This window comes from Hipposideros armiger, unplaced genomic scaffold (genome assembly GCF_001890085.2).
Source record: "Hipposideros armiger isolate ML-2016 unplaced genomic scaffold, ASM189008v1 scaffold_690, whole genome shotgun sequence".
NCBI classification, from domain to species: Eukaryota; Metazoa; Chordata; class Mammalia; order Chiroptera; family Hipposideridae; genus Hipposideros; species Hipposideros armiger.
In genome coordinates, this window is record NW_017732040.1 from 196,120 (window position 1) to 212,900 (window position 16,781).

Below are 16,781 nucleotides of genomic sequence, written 5' to 3' on the forward strand. Positions count from 1 at the left end.
TGATATTGATACTCTCTATTTTATTTTTCATTTCATTTATTGTATTTTTTTTTCTTTTTTTAAGCTGAGCCATCCTGCCACCTGTTGGCAGCTCAGCAGCTGCTCAGCTTGGGCCAGCAATCGAACTGCTGTTGCTTAGAGCTCAAACTCTCGAGCGAGCTCTTAACCAACTGAGCCACTCGGCCGGCCCCCATTTATTGTATTCTTCAGCTCCAGATTTTGTTTCGTTCTTTTTTTATGACTTCTGTCTCTTTGTTAAACTTCTCATTTTGTTTATGTATTTTCTTTTCCTGATCTTATTGTCTTTCTGTATTTTCTTGTAACTCACTGAGCTTCCTTAAAACAGCTATTTGAGCTCTTTATCAATAAATGATAGATCATCTTGTCTTTGGGATCAGTTACTGAAAGATTATTTGTGACTCTTTGGTGGTGTCATGTTTCCCTGATTTTTCATATTTCTTAAGTTTTGGATTGCTGTCTTCACATTTGAAGCAACAGTCAACTCCTCCAGTCTTTATTAAACTGCCTTCATGAGAGAAGACCTTCTTTCAGCCCAGCTAGAGATTCTGAGGCTTTCTCAGGCCTTCTATGGATGTGCCTGCTCCACACTTCTTGCTCCCTCTTGTGGCAGAATTCTTAAGCTTATTGCCTTCTCTTGATCAGAATTCTAGGTTGAGAATCTTTCAAAAACTCCCTGTCTTCCAGAATTTGTTTCTCAATCTCATTCTTTTATATGTGACCTACTGGGGAGTTTTGTTTGTTTATTTGTTTATTTGTTTTGTCTTAGGGAGCTAATGCGAATTTTTTTCACCCACACTCTGAAATTTCGCAATTGTCCACTTTCTCTGTTTTCTTTCTCTGAGTTAGAAATTTAAATTAGTTGCATTTAAAAATCGTCAGTTGGTCGTCACAGGCTTTTATCTTTTCTCTCATTCTGTCTTGGTCTTTTTATTCAGCTTCCTCAGAGAACTGTCTAACCTTATATATCAATAGATCTATAGGTCAGTTATAGTTCAGTGTGCATGAAGGGGAACAGTGTACAAAGGTTAGGCTAGGGAGACAGGTTCATCATAGGATTAACAAATATAACATCAAAATTCTTATCTTCTCATCTCCAACTGGAGGACTAGGTAAATGGTTGCTGATGCTTTGTTGACAGTATAAAAGAAGCAGACAGATAGATAGGAGAAGGGACTAGCTTCTCCATTAGTAGACTAAAACTAATTCCATTTTCAGTCTCATGCTTCACCTCACTCTCAGCTATAACCATTATTTCCCAATCACCAATTTGTTTAGGGTTCTGTCAGGCCAGGATACAGTCTTCTTGTTCACATTCTGTCAGTTTGCACTGTAAGCTATATGTCTACTACTATGTTGAACTACTTTCTGTCCTATTTCAGTTTTTCAAAACTTGTGGAAATCTTTGTCTACTGATGAAATCTTACATATTTAACACTTTGGGATTTATTCCCTATTTATTCCTCTACATTCTGAGGGGATTTTGCAGACAAGAAAGACAAATGATTATTACAGTTCACTATCATTTATGGATGCTTTTTCCAATTCATATTTTTACTCTGAACATCATTAATTTGTAATAACTGAATGTGATCATTACTTGTATGTGTCCACATGTATGGGACACAGGGTGCTAGACATGTGGTCAAACATTATTATGGATGTTTCTGTGAGGATTTTTTTTGGTGAGTTGAACATTTAAATCAACAAACTGAGTAAAGTAGACTGCTTCTCTAATGTGGATGAGCCTTATCCAATCAGCTGATGGCTGGTATAGAGCGAAAAGACTGACTCTCCCCTAAATAACAGGGAATTACACCTCCCTGTTTGTCTTCAACCTGGAACTGTGGTTTTTCCTGCCTCCTGACTTGAACTAAAACATCGGCTCTTCACGGATCTTGAGCCTGCTGGCTTTCAGACTAGAACTGTCATCAGCTCTCCTGGTTCACAGGCCTTTAAACTTGGGCTGGAACTTCACCATCATCTCTCCTGGATCTCCAACTTGCCAACTGCAAACCTTGGGTCTTGTTAGCCTCCATGATCATCATGTGAGTCAATTATTTATGATAAATCTATCTATTTATATTGTGACTTTTCTAAATTGGTTCCTGGGTTTATGGAATTGGTTCTCTTACATAATTACATTTAAAGGTGTCAATGACTCTATTTCCAATAGTATAGAAAGTATCGATAGTCCATGGTACAATATGGCAATAGAGATATGCAAAGTATCACCATTCGTTATTCCGAATCAACATTTATAAAATCAAGATCTGGGTAACTGTATATGATACTTTTGAACATTTTTGTCAAGCTAACAAATATAAGATTGACTGGTTACTCTTAATATCATTAGACAATATCAAAGAAAAGGATGAGCTCAGAAATCAGAATTCTCAGCTCAATTAAGGCATAAATGACCTGAAAGCGTCTATGTGTGCCCTGAAGGAGACTCTCACCTCCTGTAGCAACAGGGCTGAGATCTCTGGAAAATCAAACCCAGAATCTCATCCTGCAATTGGTGAGATTACAATACAAGTCGAACTCCCTGCCTCACAGGATATCTACATTTAAAGTGAGGGAACTGATGAGGAAAGAATGAGATCCTGAAAGCTGAAATGGGGATGTGTCAGAGACACTGATGAAGCTGGGGCAGTGAGGCCCTAATTTTTTATGAGTCTTTTTTGTCAGTGGAAGGAGCTTCCCTACCCTCAACAGAGATCCTTCTACTCCTAAAAAAATGGGATAGTGCTGCATTGCCTGAGTGAATTCTAATAGCCTCCTTTGAGGAAGTTGCCATGCAAGACAATGCTAATTCTGTTCAGGACTTACCCCTACCACACTTCTTTGCTTCTGGACCTATAACTAGTCTCAAGTACCAGTAGGACTCTAAAGGTGAGGTACAAAGTAGGACCAAAAGAACTACCGAATTTTCTAATTTATACAGACAGAAATCTAGAGGACATGTATAGGAATGGATATTAAGAGTGTGGGATAATGATGAAAGGAACATAAAGTTGGATCAGGCCATTTACCGATAAGGGCTTACTAAGTAGAGATTCTGCATTTAATGTTGCATGTCAGAAATTCAGAAAAAGCTGTAACAATTTGTTCATTAAGTGGCTGAAAATGGACCAAAAGGTAGCCCATGTGAGTGAGTTAGAAATCTTGAACCTGTCTTGGTTTAAGGTTAAAAAAAAAAAAGACTGAAAGGCTTAGGGAGATTGGAATGTTAGAGTGGGCTTGCCAGTCACTTACAGAGATCAAAAGACACACATTTCACCATGACTGTGAAAAATAAATTTGTGAGGGGAGCCCCAGCATCTTTGAAGAGCTCTGTAATCACTGCTAACTCTAGACTAGACTTTACAATGGGAACTGCGGTCACTGAAAGAGAAAAGTGAAATGCAATGAGAGTATTTGGAACCTAGGGTAACAGGGGCCTAGTGACAGCCCTCAACTGTCAAAACTAATGTGGGCATGTCAAAACCAATGAGAGCTGAGTCAAAGCGGCATTTAGAATAGTCTGACTCTCATAGACCATAGTAGTGTTAGATAGTTGATCACGGTCCTCCTAAAAGTAAAATAGATAGAAAGCCTACTAATAAATTCTTACTAGATCTGTATAAGCAGAAAAGTTCTAGGTCAAGTGAATAAGAAAAAACCTGAATCAAAAAAAATTGAGTCATGAGTCCTCCATCAATCGCCAGACTTGAGCCATATTACAGATGCAGAACCCTTTAAATGAAGGAGAGAGTGGATCCCCTCCAGGAATGAATTGCTATATAAAGCATGTCTGGTCATTTCTCCTTCTAAGCAAACTTCCAAGAGAACAACCTGGTGCACTGATCGAAATTCTATCCATTGGGAGAATTTTCTTTCATTGCTGTCCTTCAGGGAGGTTCCAGAAAGGGGCTATAGTGTTGCAGCTATTGACTTTCTATTCAAAGAGAACAAACATCTGGTTATAAGATGAATAAGTTCTGTGGATTTAATGTTCAGCATGATGATTATAGTTAACAATACTGTATTACATACTTGAAAGTTGCTAAGGGGAAAAATTTAAATGCTCTCCCAACACACACAAAAATTATTTATGCAAATGATGGATATGTTCACTAACCATACTGTGGTAATTATTTCACAAAGCTGTATTTGTGTATAAAATCATCACAGTGTACCTTAAACTTATACAATATTACATGTCAATTATATCTCAAAAAGGTTGGGCAAGGGGGGAGCCAACAAGAGAGAAACAGGCACGAAAGATACGGAAAGGAACTGTAGGACCATTATCTGGGATTCTGGGTTCCAAATCTCTTTATTTGATTCTGTAGTTTGAATCAATAAATTTCCTATTATGCTTTAATTCAGTCTTAGCTGAGTTTTTGTGAGACTTAAGAGTACTGACTATAATCCATACAGTAAAATTTCATAAATTCAAAAAATGTCTTATGTATACAGCTTCAGAAATACAGAAGTATGTTCACCAGCACATAGGATCTAGGAATATATCTAAAGAAAAATTCAACATTACCAGTGTTTGCTCCAGGAATATAATTTAATGTTAGAGAATTTACTGACATCAATAGGTCAAGGGAAAAAAATGATTATTTCAATAGCTATTGAAAAAACTACTTATAAAATTTAAAATTTATTTAAAATTTAAAATCTATTATCTTTTATTCTTATTAGTTAGGATTAAAAGGATACTCCATCAAATGAAAAATACTATCGACCCCAAGCCAATAGCTAAAATCATATATAACCTTGGAAGACTAGATGCATTCCCAGTCAAGTTATAAAATCAAAAAGAAAAACACGCTAATTTTTAAATGGAAAAAGAACATCAACAAAAAACTCACAAAAGAAAGAATAAATATATAGAGACCAAAAAAACAGCATCACTAATAAGAGTAAAATAAAAAGCTTTAAAACAATAGAAGCTAACCTTGACTAAAATATGCAGAATTAAAACACTTACTGAAAACTGTTAGAAGATAAACTAGTAAAAACTTTTCTAAAGAAAAATTTGGCAAAACTACATCTGAAACCTTAAAGTATGCACACCATGATAGTAGTTTTACCTCAGAAGACAATCAGGATATTCTGAAATTTTTATTTATAAAGCCATTTACCTCAGCATTATTTATAATAACTGAAGCAGTTCAGTTTATGTAGTGGCAAAGACAGGCACAAAAATATAAGGGTCTTTTTATAAGTAGGGGACGTAATTGGAACTGAAAACTTGGTATAAACTAAGGTAACTTCGGAGTCCACCTATCTTTTTATGTGTCATAAAATCAGTCAAATGTGTTCTCTCCTCCTCCTCTACTCACCTCTGAGGTGGTTTCTTCAACTTGCTCAACAATCTCCTGTAAATGGCTGAAGCTTGCCATAGCCCTGCTCCCACTTCATGACATCCCTCAAAGAATTCTTAGTTTCTGCCCTATTCTTAATTACCTTTCTTTAATTATATATTAAAAAAAAAAAGGAATTTGGCCTAGCTCATCTTCTCATATGGAACCACTTGGCATTAAGTCAGGGGCTGGCTAACTCTTGGCTCATATCTGATCTAAATAGCTGGGGTGAGGAGAGCAGGGAGCATGGGCAGGACAAGCACTATGACATTTCTAGTAGAGACACAAACGAATGTCCACACACACGCACGTGCTCACATACGCCCCCAAAACCCTGGAAATCACCTAAGTGTCCCAATAATGGCAGACTGGCTAATAAATTATAGTACATTGATTGGGGAGAGAAATATGCACAGTATATTGTAACATAGAAACCACAGGTTATAATGTATGACCTCCAATGAAGATATCTTGATAGTAGGACTATAGCTATTCTTAATTTTGTTCTTAGTGGCTTTATATTTTCCAAAATCTCTATAATAAACATAGACTTATAATCAGGAAAGAAAACCACTTAGCTTGGTGTAATAAGTTTTTAAAATTTTACTTTATAAACAAAAACATTTGAATTACCTTTCCAGCATCACATCTTGTGCCTTCATTCACCATCCCAGGATCTGGAACATCTGATCCTAGCTGAAAATCCACACCCCAGCATTTGGTGCCTCCACTGGGGGTCTGAATAATAGCAGGCACAATTCCAAATACAGGCATGTCTTGTACATTCTCACACTGAAGCTTTCCACACAATGCATTCCTATTAAAATAGAAAAGTAATGCAAACATAAAATGCATCCAGTGTAGATACAAAAGAAAAATTATATATGTATTTCTATGTAGACTAGACACTTTACTGCTATTTAGTTGAAGAGAGACTCAACAAAGAAGGTGTATGAGAACAGAGATCAAAGTAGCTCTTTAAATATGGCAGGGAGGAGAAGAAAAGAGATAAGTGGATGCTAAGATGCAAATTAGTAGAGTAACAGGTGGTGCTGATGCTCCTTTTTTCCCCACACCTAATCCCTCTTCACTATATGTCTAGGGATCAAGAAAATCTAGCTAACAAAGTTTTTTATAAATATGATATAACTTTAAAAATGCTATTACCCAGGAAATAATAGAACTGTACCAAAATTCAGTTGTGTCTTCTAACAGAACTATGGTAAGCAGAAAATTAGATTCTATACTGTATAATAACTAAGAAAGGACTCCAACCCTCTTGGCTTGGCTAACTCTTAGTTACTTATTTAAAGACAATTCTTAACGCAATTCACCAAGGCTGTGTGAGTCAAATCCACTTCTATATCCATTCATAACACAGTAAGTATCGCTAACACCAACTCTTATGATACTGTATTGAAATTTCCTGTTTAATTGATATCTTCTGATCCAAACACACCTCTCTTAGAAATTTAAGGACAAACAGATAAAGCACCCCCCCCCAAAAGACGTAGATTTGAATAAGACCATTAATTAGACATTTATAGCATAACACACCCAACAACTGCAGAATACACTTTTTTTCAATTACACATGGAACATTCACCAAAATAGACCATATGCTGGGCAATAATTTATCTCAATAAATTGCAAAGAACTGAAACCATACACAGCATGTTCTCAATGCAATTAAACTAGAAATCAATAACAAACAGGCAAACAGAATATTCTCATATATTTGGAAATTAGAAATACACTTTCAATAGCCTATGAGTCAAAGGAGAAATTACAATGTAAATTAGAAAATATTATGAACGAACAATAAGGAGAACATAACATAAAAAACTCAATGAAAAAAAAGCATACAACTTGTTAACCAGTTCATTCTTCCTTCAACCTTCAACTTAATACTTTACTCACTTGGATTTAGACTAATTATGTTAGCCAAAATGGGTCTAATTTCCCCAAACTGCAGGATAGAGTCCTCCTTGGTCTCTTCTCAACACCACAAAAGAATCATGACAATGCTATCTATGCCTAAACCTGGTTTTGTATCTGAACTTCCTTTTATCTGGAAAATTACACATTAAATGGTGTATCTTATTCTAAGGCAGTATCATTATCAAATAATTGTTCTTACTAAGGCAGTGGTTTGGACATAAAATATTCTCACAGAATTTGAATACACTAAAAACTTACAAGAATAATAGTTTGACTTCCCCAGAAAAACAGTGCTATATAAATGCAAGAGAACTTACAACTACAACTATTTTTAAGAGACTATACAAGATAGTCAAAACACTTATGTTCATATTCCCTTTTGAAATACTTTCTTGCGGTTTTTTTTTTTTTAACTTCCCTTGATCTACTTTGTTCTATATCGTCTCAAGAAAGGTATTGAGAACATCTACAGGCGGGGTATCTGAAGAAGGCTTCCTCAGAGAAGTCATACTTGAACTGCGAGTATGGAAGGGAGAGGAGGGCATGCCAGGCAAAAGGAACAGCATATGCCTAGGCCCTGTGGCAGAAGGCCACAGGTAGGCCAGTATAGCTGAAGCATTTCACTGTATTTAATGGCTGGATAGAGAAAGATGAACCTACAAATAAACACATTAAAGGAGCATCCAGAAGCACACAAAAAATACCAGCACATTCTACACAAAAAGGCAGGCAAGGAAAGAGGTTTCCTCAAGGAGAAAATGGTCAACATAGTTGAATTATACTAAGAGGTCAAGCAGCATGAAGACCTAAAGATGTCTGTTGGATTTAGTGACATGGAGGTCACTATTGTTATTTCTTCTTAGTAAGCATTGTTTTACTACTGTTGCTTAGCTTAACTGGCAGAGTAGGAGGCGGAGTGGGAAGAAGAGATGTACAGCATTACAGAATTATTCCAATTATGTAAGATGACAGTGTGTGAATGTATAATGTACAGAAACAAAGAAAGGGAAGAAATACACTGAAATTAGCGAATATATATGGATTGAGATTATGGATGACTTTCTTCTCATTTATATTTTTAATACTATTAATTTTGTACAAGCAAATGTCATAGAACAAAGGTCTTAATTTGTCACTTTTAAGTTATATAGAGCTAGAAGAAATTAATGAAGTCCAGAATTAATTCTGACTTTTATGGATTTAACAGCATAATCTTTTAATGAAAGGAAGGAAGAACAGGAAGTGTTTATTTGGGGTTCTTATTGTAGAACACACATAAACACAGTAAGATTCTAAACACCATTAGGTTGTAGACAGGTAATGTAAAAGGGGATGACTTATTTTACTGTTCTATTCAGTCTCTCTGAAGCCTTGTGTTGCAAAATTGTGACTGAAAATTATTTAAGGTAGAGAAAGTCTGCAGCACAAGGAGTTACAAAAGATACTAGAGATGACTGGTCTTACAATCTGTCATATTCCCTTATAACCTCACCGGCACTTACCCAGTGGCACACTTCTTGTATTCATTGCCAGAGAAACCACAATTGCCAAATCTGTCACCTTTAGAATTCACATCAATGAAACAATCTCTTGGAGCAGCCTTGGCTTCTGTAACATCAAAAATAAAAATAAAAAAAAGTTACAGCAACCTAATTCAGAAATAAAAGTAGAACCTACAACAGTCCATATACCCAGATGAGCTGCCTCAACACCTCTGAACAAGTTTCAGGACTTACAAATAAAACATTTTTGTTCTACATTTTATACTTAACAGCCAACTTAAAAATAAAGCTTAGATTGTACTTAAAAGTTAGCCTTAGACTCAAACACTCAGGCCCTGCAGGAATGTCATTAAACAAGATGAAACTAAATAAATTAAAACCTATAGTCACTCTCACTGCTCTCAAACACATATCTACTGCACCCCTGTTTAGAGCAGGCCAGCAAGGGTTGGTGAAAACATTGTCAGCTACTATTATTTATTTTATTTATCATATATGAATGCTTAATTTAGGTATTCCTATTAATTACATAGACTGACAAAAAGCCATGATAGCTGATAAAGTATCAATCCATTCTTGCTTCTATTTTATACAGGTTATCACTTACTGCTCATTTTTTTCCACTTAATTATACATTCCTAAAAATATTTTATTTGGAAATATTTTTAAGCCAAAACGCCTGTACTTTCTATTTAATATAGGAAATTCACTTGCCAATCTTACATATCTGATACCATGTTGTTTAATGTAAAAGAAAATGGATATGGGGTGAAAGGAGTTGGAGCAAAAAGATACAGAGAATGAAGTAATATGAAAAATGAATGCAGAATTCTTGCAGGAATAAATATCACATGGCAATATCCCTAGCAAAGTTCCTCTACAGAACAGAAATGCCTATGAACATTTCTGATAGTCTTCAAAGAAAAAAAGTAACTGTGGCTCCTTTAGTCCTAGACTTTTGTGCAGGTCTCTATGAAGATAATATCTTTGGTAAATAATAGTATTTACTTTATTAAAATGCCTATCTTCGATTACTTTTTTTAGTCTGGAATACCTGACTATTCCTGTAAAATGTTATCAGAAGTTAACAGGTGTCTCCCACTCTGTTCCATAGCCTGACACAACATAAATTCGTGCCATTTAATTCTTAGATAGTCTTCTCTCCTCCTGCCTGTCTTACCCACCATAAGGTAAGGAGTACAACAGAGACTAAAGGCAGAAGTCTGGTCAAAATCAACAACTCTAGTTTTCGAAGGAATAAATCCAGCACTTTTGTCAAACTAATGAGTGTAATGAGATTGGCTGATTGCTCCTGATAATACTAGACAAGAGAGTGAGGAAAAAGGATGAGCTGAGATACGTGAATTCCCAGCTCAATCACTGCATCAGTAACCTGAAAGCTTCTACCGTGGCCTCAAGACGACCCTTATCTCCTATAATGCCAGGGCTGAGATTACTGAAAATCAAACCCAGAATCTCCTTCTCCAACTGGCTGAATTACAATCCAAGATAAACTCCCAGCCTCACAGGGTACCTAATTTAAGGTGAGGGCATTGATTGTGAAAGAATGAGATCCTAAAAAGTTGCACTCGGCATGTATGGGAAGACCCTGATGAAGCTGGGGACACTGAGCCCCTAAAGTCTGATGAGTCTTCTTTGTCAGAGGAAGCAGCCTCTCCACCCCCACCTAAAGGGACGAAGCCTGCATTGCCTGATGAAATTACAGCGGCATCCCTGAGGAAGTTGCTGTGCAAGACAACGCTAAGCGGCCTCAGGACTCACCGCTGCCACCCCTCTTTGCTTCTAGACCTATAAAGTGACATAATAAGTGTGACCCATGAGAAGGTGTGCTCTCTCTTTCTCTCTCTCTCTCTCTCTCTCTCTCTCTCTCTCTCTCTCTCTCTCTCTCTCTTATATATATAATAGATAGATAGATAGATAGAGAGAGAGAGAGAGAGAGAGAGTGAAAATATATATATAATACCTGTTTTCTTTCCTCTTATGCCCTTATTGTGAAACATAAGATGTACTGACTTTATATGATAGTATAAGTATTGTTAATTTTACATCCTAGTGTTTAAGTTAGGGGTTATCAAGGAGAAGAGTAAACATCACTCAAGGACTTTACCTCTTCCTCTAAAGAAGGGTTTAGTGCATTTCCGATTGTACACAGGATAGTTGTATCATGTTAAGTGGAGCTATGACCTGTTTTTTTCTCCTTTTGGAGATTATGTGTGGCGTAAGGGGTTGCGTATGGGTGCCAAGCTGACAAGGGGTGGACTTGTAGTCATTAATTTTATGTATGTCCTTGACTGAGCCACAGGGTGCCCAGATATTTGGTCAAACATTATTCTATGTTATCCTATAACAGTGGTTTTGGAATGAGATTAATATTTAAATTGGTAGATCAAGTAAGGCAGATCGCCCTTCCTAGTGTTTGTGGGCCTTATCCAATCACTTGAAAGCCTACACAGAACAAAAAAGCTGACTCTCCCTAAGTAAGAAGGAATTCTTCCTAAGGGCCTTCAAGACTGGGACACTGGTTTTTTTTTCTGCCTTCAGACTTGAACTGAATCATACAGTCCTCCAGGGTCTCAGGCCTGCCAGACTTTGGACTGGAGCTATACCATTGACTCCATTGACTTTACAGCTTAGTGACTTACCCTGCAGATCTGGGATCTACCAGTCTCCATGATTGTGTGAGCCAATTCCTTATAATAAATCATATATATGAATAGACATGTAGGCAGATAGATAGATAGATTGATATAGATAAATAGACTTACAAATACATATATATACATATATACACACACACACACACACACACACACACACACACACACATACTCCTATAGATTCCGTTTCTCTGAATACAGAGGACAACTAATCAAGACTAAAGAGAATCAGCCCCCTAGTCAGACGTCTTCAAACAGGTTGAAATTAGCAGAATGCTGATGCCCTTAAATCACCTCAAGGTTAAGACCCCAGGCCACTGGTGAACAATTTGCAGTTCAATTAGTGGTAAAAACAAAGAAAACTAACCAAACCCAAAGAGAGTGAGAAAGAAAATATGAATTATAAACTCTAAAAAAAACAAAAGGCAAGAAAGCAATTGTAACTTACTACATAGCTCAGCTGTGAACAGCATTAATATTACTGTTACACAATACTTAATTCCACACCACCAAGTAATTCTCTGACACCAGCTGGGTGTCTGACAATTTGACTCAGTTCTGACACTATCTTCCTGGAAATAGTGTCAGATCTTACAAAGTTAAGGGGCTCAGTCACACCACAAGACTGCCCTCCCCACCACTCTGCCACTTAGGGGGCCAATTGCAAGTCCAGGTTGTCACTTGTGCTTCTGACCAACAGGCTCTAGATCAGGTTCCCACAATCCCTACCTTGGATTAATTTGCTAGAGTGGCTCACAAAACTCAGATAATCATCTTACTTACTAGATTACTAGTTTATTATAAAACAATATTAACACAGGAATAGCCAGATGGAAGAGATGCATAGCGCAAGGCATGGGGAAAGGGCACAGAGCTGCCAAGCCCTCTCGAAGTACAACACTCTCCCTGCATTACCCACATGTTCACCAAGCCAGAGGCTCTCCAAACCCTATGGGAGTTTTATTGAGCTTCAGGACATAGATTAAATCATTGGTCATTCATGATTAACTCAATCTCCAGCCCCTCTCCCCTTCCTGGAGTTGGGTGGGTGGGGGCTGGGGGTGGGGGACTGAAAGTTCCAACCCTCTAATCACATGGTTGCTTCCTTAGGCAACCAAACCCCATCATTAGGTTAAGTAGGTACTTGCCTAAAGTCACCTTACTGACATAACAAAAGACACTTTTATGGCTCTCGTCACTTAGGAAATTCCAAGTTTTAGGAGCTCCCTGCCAGAAAGTGCACAAAGACCAAATATATATTTCTCATTATAAATCAAACTACCACAACAGTCATCACTGCTGTAATTAAAATTATAATTACTCCATATTAAAAGGATGGAAATGGAAAATGAGTATGATGAGAGTTGAAAAGGGTTGAGAGAAGAGAAGAAACTAAATTCTCATCTTCCACAGTGAGAAACTATTAGTTAATGTCTAGTATGGAAAAAAATCAAAAAGTGGTATTACCAAGGGATTATCTAAAGACTCAGGACAAGTAAAAAAATAATTACTTAGGAAATGTAAAAGTGGTTGCCTCAAGGGATGGGGATATTAGGTAAACCTATACTTTATTTTTTCAAAAAACATTGTAAATGAATTTGGATCTTTATGTATAACTTTGATAAAAATGAAAACTTTAAAAAGAGACAAATTTTTTTTTAAACATCTTAAATATCTATCAGTAAGAGAACAGATCCCATTAATATAATGACATGCTCTAACACACTGTATCTAAATATATCAAGACAGATGGATCTCAAAAACATTTTGTGTGAAAAATGAAAATAGCAGATCCCTATGTATATCCCCATACTATTTATATAAATTTATTAAAACTAAAATATGATAGTTTATACTGGGGGTGCCAAAAAAATGTACACATTTTAAGAGATGTTATCTATGTATTACTTTTCAAAGTTAAATTGAATTACAGTACCAATGTGTAGTATGACATTCGCTCAAAAGGTGGCGTTAATCAAATGAATGCTAGCATCATTCATTGTATTACAATTTTAATACAGTTTTTTCCTTTCTTAAAATGTGTATACATATTTTTGGTACCCTCTATATATAGGTATATATATTCATATATTGTTGATATACATAGAATAGAGAGGTGATAAATAGAGAGAGAGAGAGAGAGAGAGAGAGAGAGAGTAAAAACAAAAATCACTGGCTGAATTTGGACACATCAAATTCGTGATCATGACGGCCTATAGCGGAGTAAGGAGATATGACAGGAAAGAGGAAGGAAGAAAACTTCAATTTTAGCAATAATGTTTTATTTCCATTTTTAACAAAATCTAAAGCAAAAATAAATAAATAAATAAATAAATAAATAAATAAATTCAAAGTAATCCATTATAAATAAAATATCTTACTTGAGCCAAAGATGACTTGACACTGAGCATCGTAATATTGGCACATGCCATTGTAACAATAGGCTTTGTTATTCTGGCAAGGATATCCATTCTGAATAAAAACATCTGGCTGACAGAACTGAGAAGAACCATTACAATATTCTGGAACATCACATTCATTGGTTTTTCCTCTGCATAAAGTACCTCCTGGAAGAAACTAGGGTAATAAGATTCAAATGAAACCGAAATATCAGGACAATTCCCACAAATTAATCAAATGTGAACCTACATTTTTATCTATAAAATTTCTAACAACAACAAAAGATTAAATACTCAGTGGAAAAATGAACAGAGGCCAATAACTGGCAATGCATAAAAGTCATGAAATATAGAAAATGAAAAAAACATAACCTCATTGATAACCAAAATAAATGCAAATTAAACAAAGATATAAAAGCACTCTAAACCTATCAAACTAACCAGGATTATAACACTTGCTAACAATCAATGTTGGCATGAGCAAACAAGCTTGTGATTACACTGGTGGGTACAGACCGGCACATTTGTGCAAAGTATATAAAATACGTGTCAAAAATTGTAATATACATACTTTGCCCCCAACATTTCTACTTATAAACAAAAACTGGAAGCAATATCAATGTCGGTCATTAGTTGACTAGGTAAGAAAATTACAGTTCAGCCACACAAAGTGGTACTAATTCTACAACCATGTCAAACTATGTGAATGGAAGAAAGTCCATAGTATCTTATTGAAAAAAAAGATAGGACAAATATATAGGTCTGTGTTTATTCACACACATACACAGACACACACACACACACACACACACACACACAGACACTTGTATAGGAAAAAGCAACTAAATTAATAACATATTATCATCAGTGGCTACCTGAGGAGGTTTAAAATAATGGAGTCTTTCACTGTCGGTTTTCTATATTTTGGTATTATTGAATTTTTAATAAAAAACATAAATTACTCTTAAAATCAGAAAAAATTGTTTCTACTTAGGAAAAAATTTCATTAGGCCATTTGCCATAAAAGAATGTGATACAAAATTTCAAACAAGTGGCATAAAATTTTTCATATAATCATGTAATAAACAGTGCTCTCTTATAGAACAGAGAAGACAAATTTTGATATATACATATTTTTTTCCTTTTTCTATTTTTTTTTCCAAATAGAAAGGAATTTCTTACCAAACAGTCTTTACAACAGTCGCCATATGCACATTCAGCAGATGATTTAAGCTTACAAGTACTTCCTTCACAACAAGGGTCCAATTCACATTCCTATGAAGAGAAAATGACTATCAATAAAGAAATGAGTTTTTGTCATCAACATTCATTAATAAAATTCTTATCTTAAGCCTAAAATCTGTTTCTTTCTAGCCTGGCTATAACAGTTAATATCTGGAAGCAATCAATATTCTTCTGGATTTGTCAGTGACTCTTTAACTACAACTATTTAGGTCTCAACATGTATCAAAGAGCTGAAATCACAGAGTACATGTCCTAGCCTGCTGGTACTTCCAGAACAAGATACCACAGACTGGTAGATTAAATTAAAAAAATATATTATGTCACAGCTCTGGAGGCTAGAAGTCTAACATCAAACTTCCAGCCAATTTAGTTTTTGGTGAGGATTCTCTTCCTGAATTGCAGACAGCTGCCTTCTTGCTGTGTTCCCATATGACCTTTTTTCAGTGTGTGTGTTCAGAGAGAGTAAGCTCTGTAGTGTCTCTTCTTATAAGGACACCAATCCTATCATATCAGGGCCCTACCCCCATGATCTCATTTAACCTTAATTACTTCCCCAGAGTCCCCATATGAAAACACAGCCACACACATATGAATTTGGGATGGTCACATATATATTCAGTCCATAACAGTATATTTAATGATCACTGAAAATTAAGCATCCATGAATGTATTTCTCTTCATGATCAGGTCTGACTTCTCTATTGAGCAGGTCTTCACCCTATGTGAACATGCTTTTAATCTTGCTTGGCTTTTCTCGCCCCACTTTGGGCCACTATGGCTCCCCACCCACAATCTTCCACCCACAAAAACATCTACTCTTTTATGTTCCAATTTATGTCTTCAGATCTGAACTGTTTGGGAAAGGGAGGAAAAGGGAGAAGGGGAGAGAAAAAAATCAGGGAAAGGCGATGGAGAGAAAGGGAAGAGGAAATAAGTTTTCTTTAATTTTTGAAGAACATTTTTCCTATGTGTATAATTCTGGGTTGACGGTTTTTTTTCCTTTCAGAACTATAAATTAGCTGTTCTGCTATATTCTGGCCTGTATCGTTTCAGGGACTAAATCATCTTCCATTCATATTTTTGTTCCCCATTTTCTTCTGGCTTCTTTCATTATTTTGTTTCTCTCAGCACTTTTATTACAACCTAGGTGAATTTTCTTCGTAATGATTCTGATTTGGATTCACTTAGTATTTGGAATGATAACTTAATGTTTTTCCTTAAATTTGGGAAATTTTCAGCTATTATTTCTTTAAATATTTTTTCCCTCTCATTCTCACTCTCCTAGGATTTCACTTAAAGTGACATTATATTCATTTGATAGTGCCTGTATGTCACTGATACTCTTCCATTTTTCTTTAATCTTTCCTATTTATTTATTTATTTTCTTTAAAGATTTTTATTGGGTAATTGGGGGATAGGAACAGCGCTGGGGAATTGGGGGAAGGGGAACAGACAAGTTGCTGTCCTTTTGTTCTTCAGTCTAGTTGTGGAGGGCATCGCTTCACTGGCTCAAGTTGGCACCATCATTGTGCTCTTCCCGGGTGAGGCAGATCAGTCGCTGGCTTCTGGACGGCCGCTCACGGCGGCTGCTGGCCACTCACGCTGGCTGCTGGCTACACACGGTAGCCCATGGCAACC

The 16,781-nt window shown here is 36.2% G+C and overlaps 1 protein-coding gene across 3 annotated transcripts in view; it reads right to left on the minus strand.

Annotated features, from left to right (window-relative positions):
• Positions 1-16,781, minus strand: part of ADAM9 (ADAM metallopeptidase domain 9) — a 98,875-nt gene that overhangs the window by 27,904 nt on the left and 54,190 nt on the right. For all 3 annotated transcript variants that reach the window (XM_019626824.1, XM_019626825.1, XM_019626826.1), the window contains exons 13-16: positions 15,081-15,173; positions 13,881-14,076; positions 8,822-8,927; positions 6,012-6,195 (exon numbers count right to left, since the gene is read on the minus strand). In XM_019626824.1, coding sequence (XP_019482369.1) covers positions 6,012-6,195; positions 8,822-8,927; positions 13,881-14,076; positions 15,081-15,173 — 579 coding nt within the window. The remainder of the gene's footprint in view (positions 1-6,011; positions 6,196-8,821; positions 8,928-13,880; positions 14,077-15,080; positions 15,174-16,781) is intronic.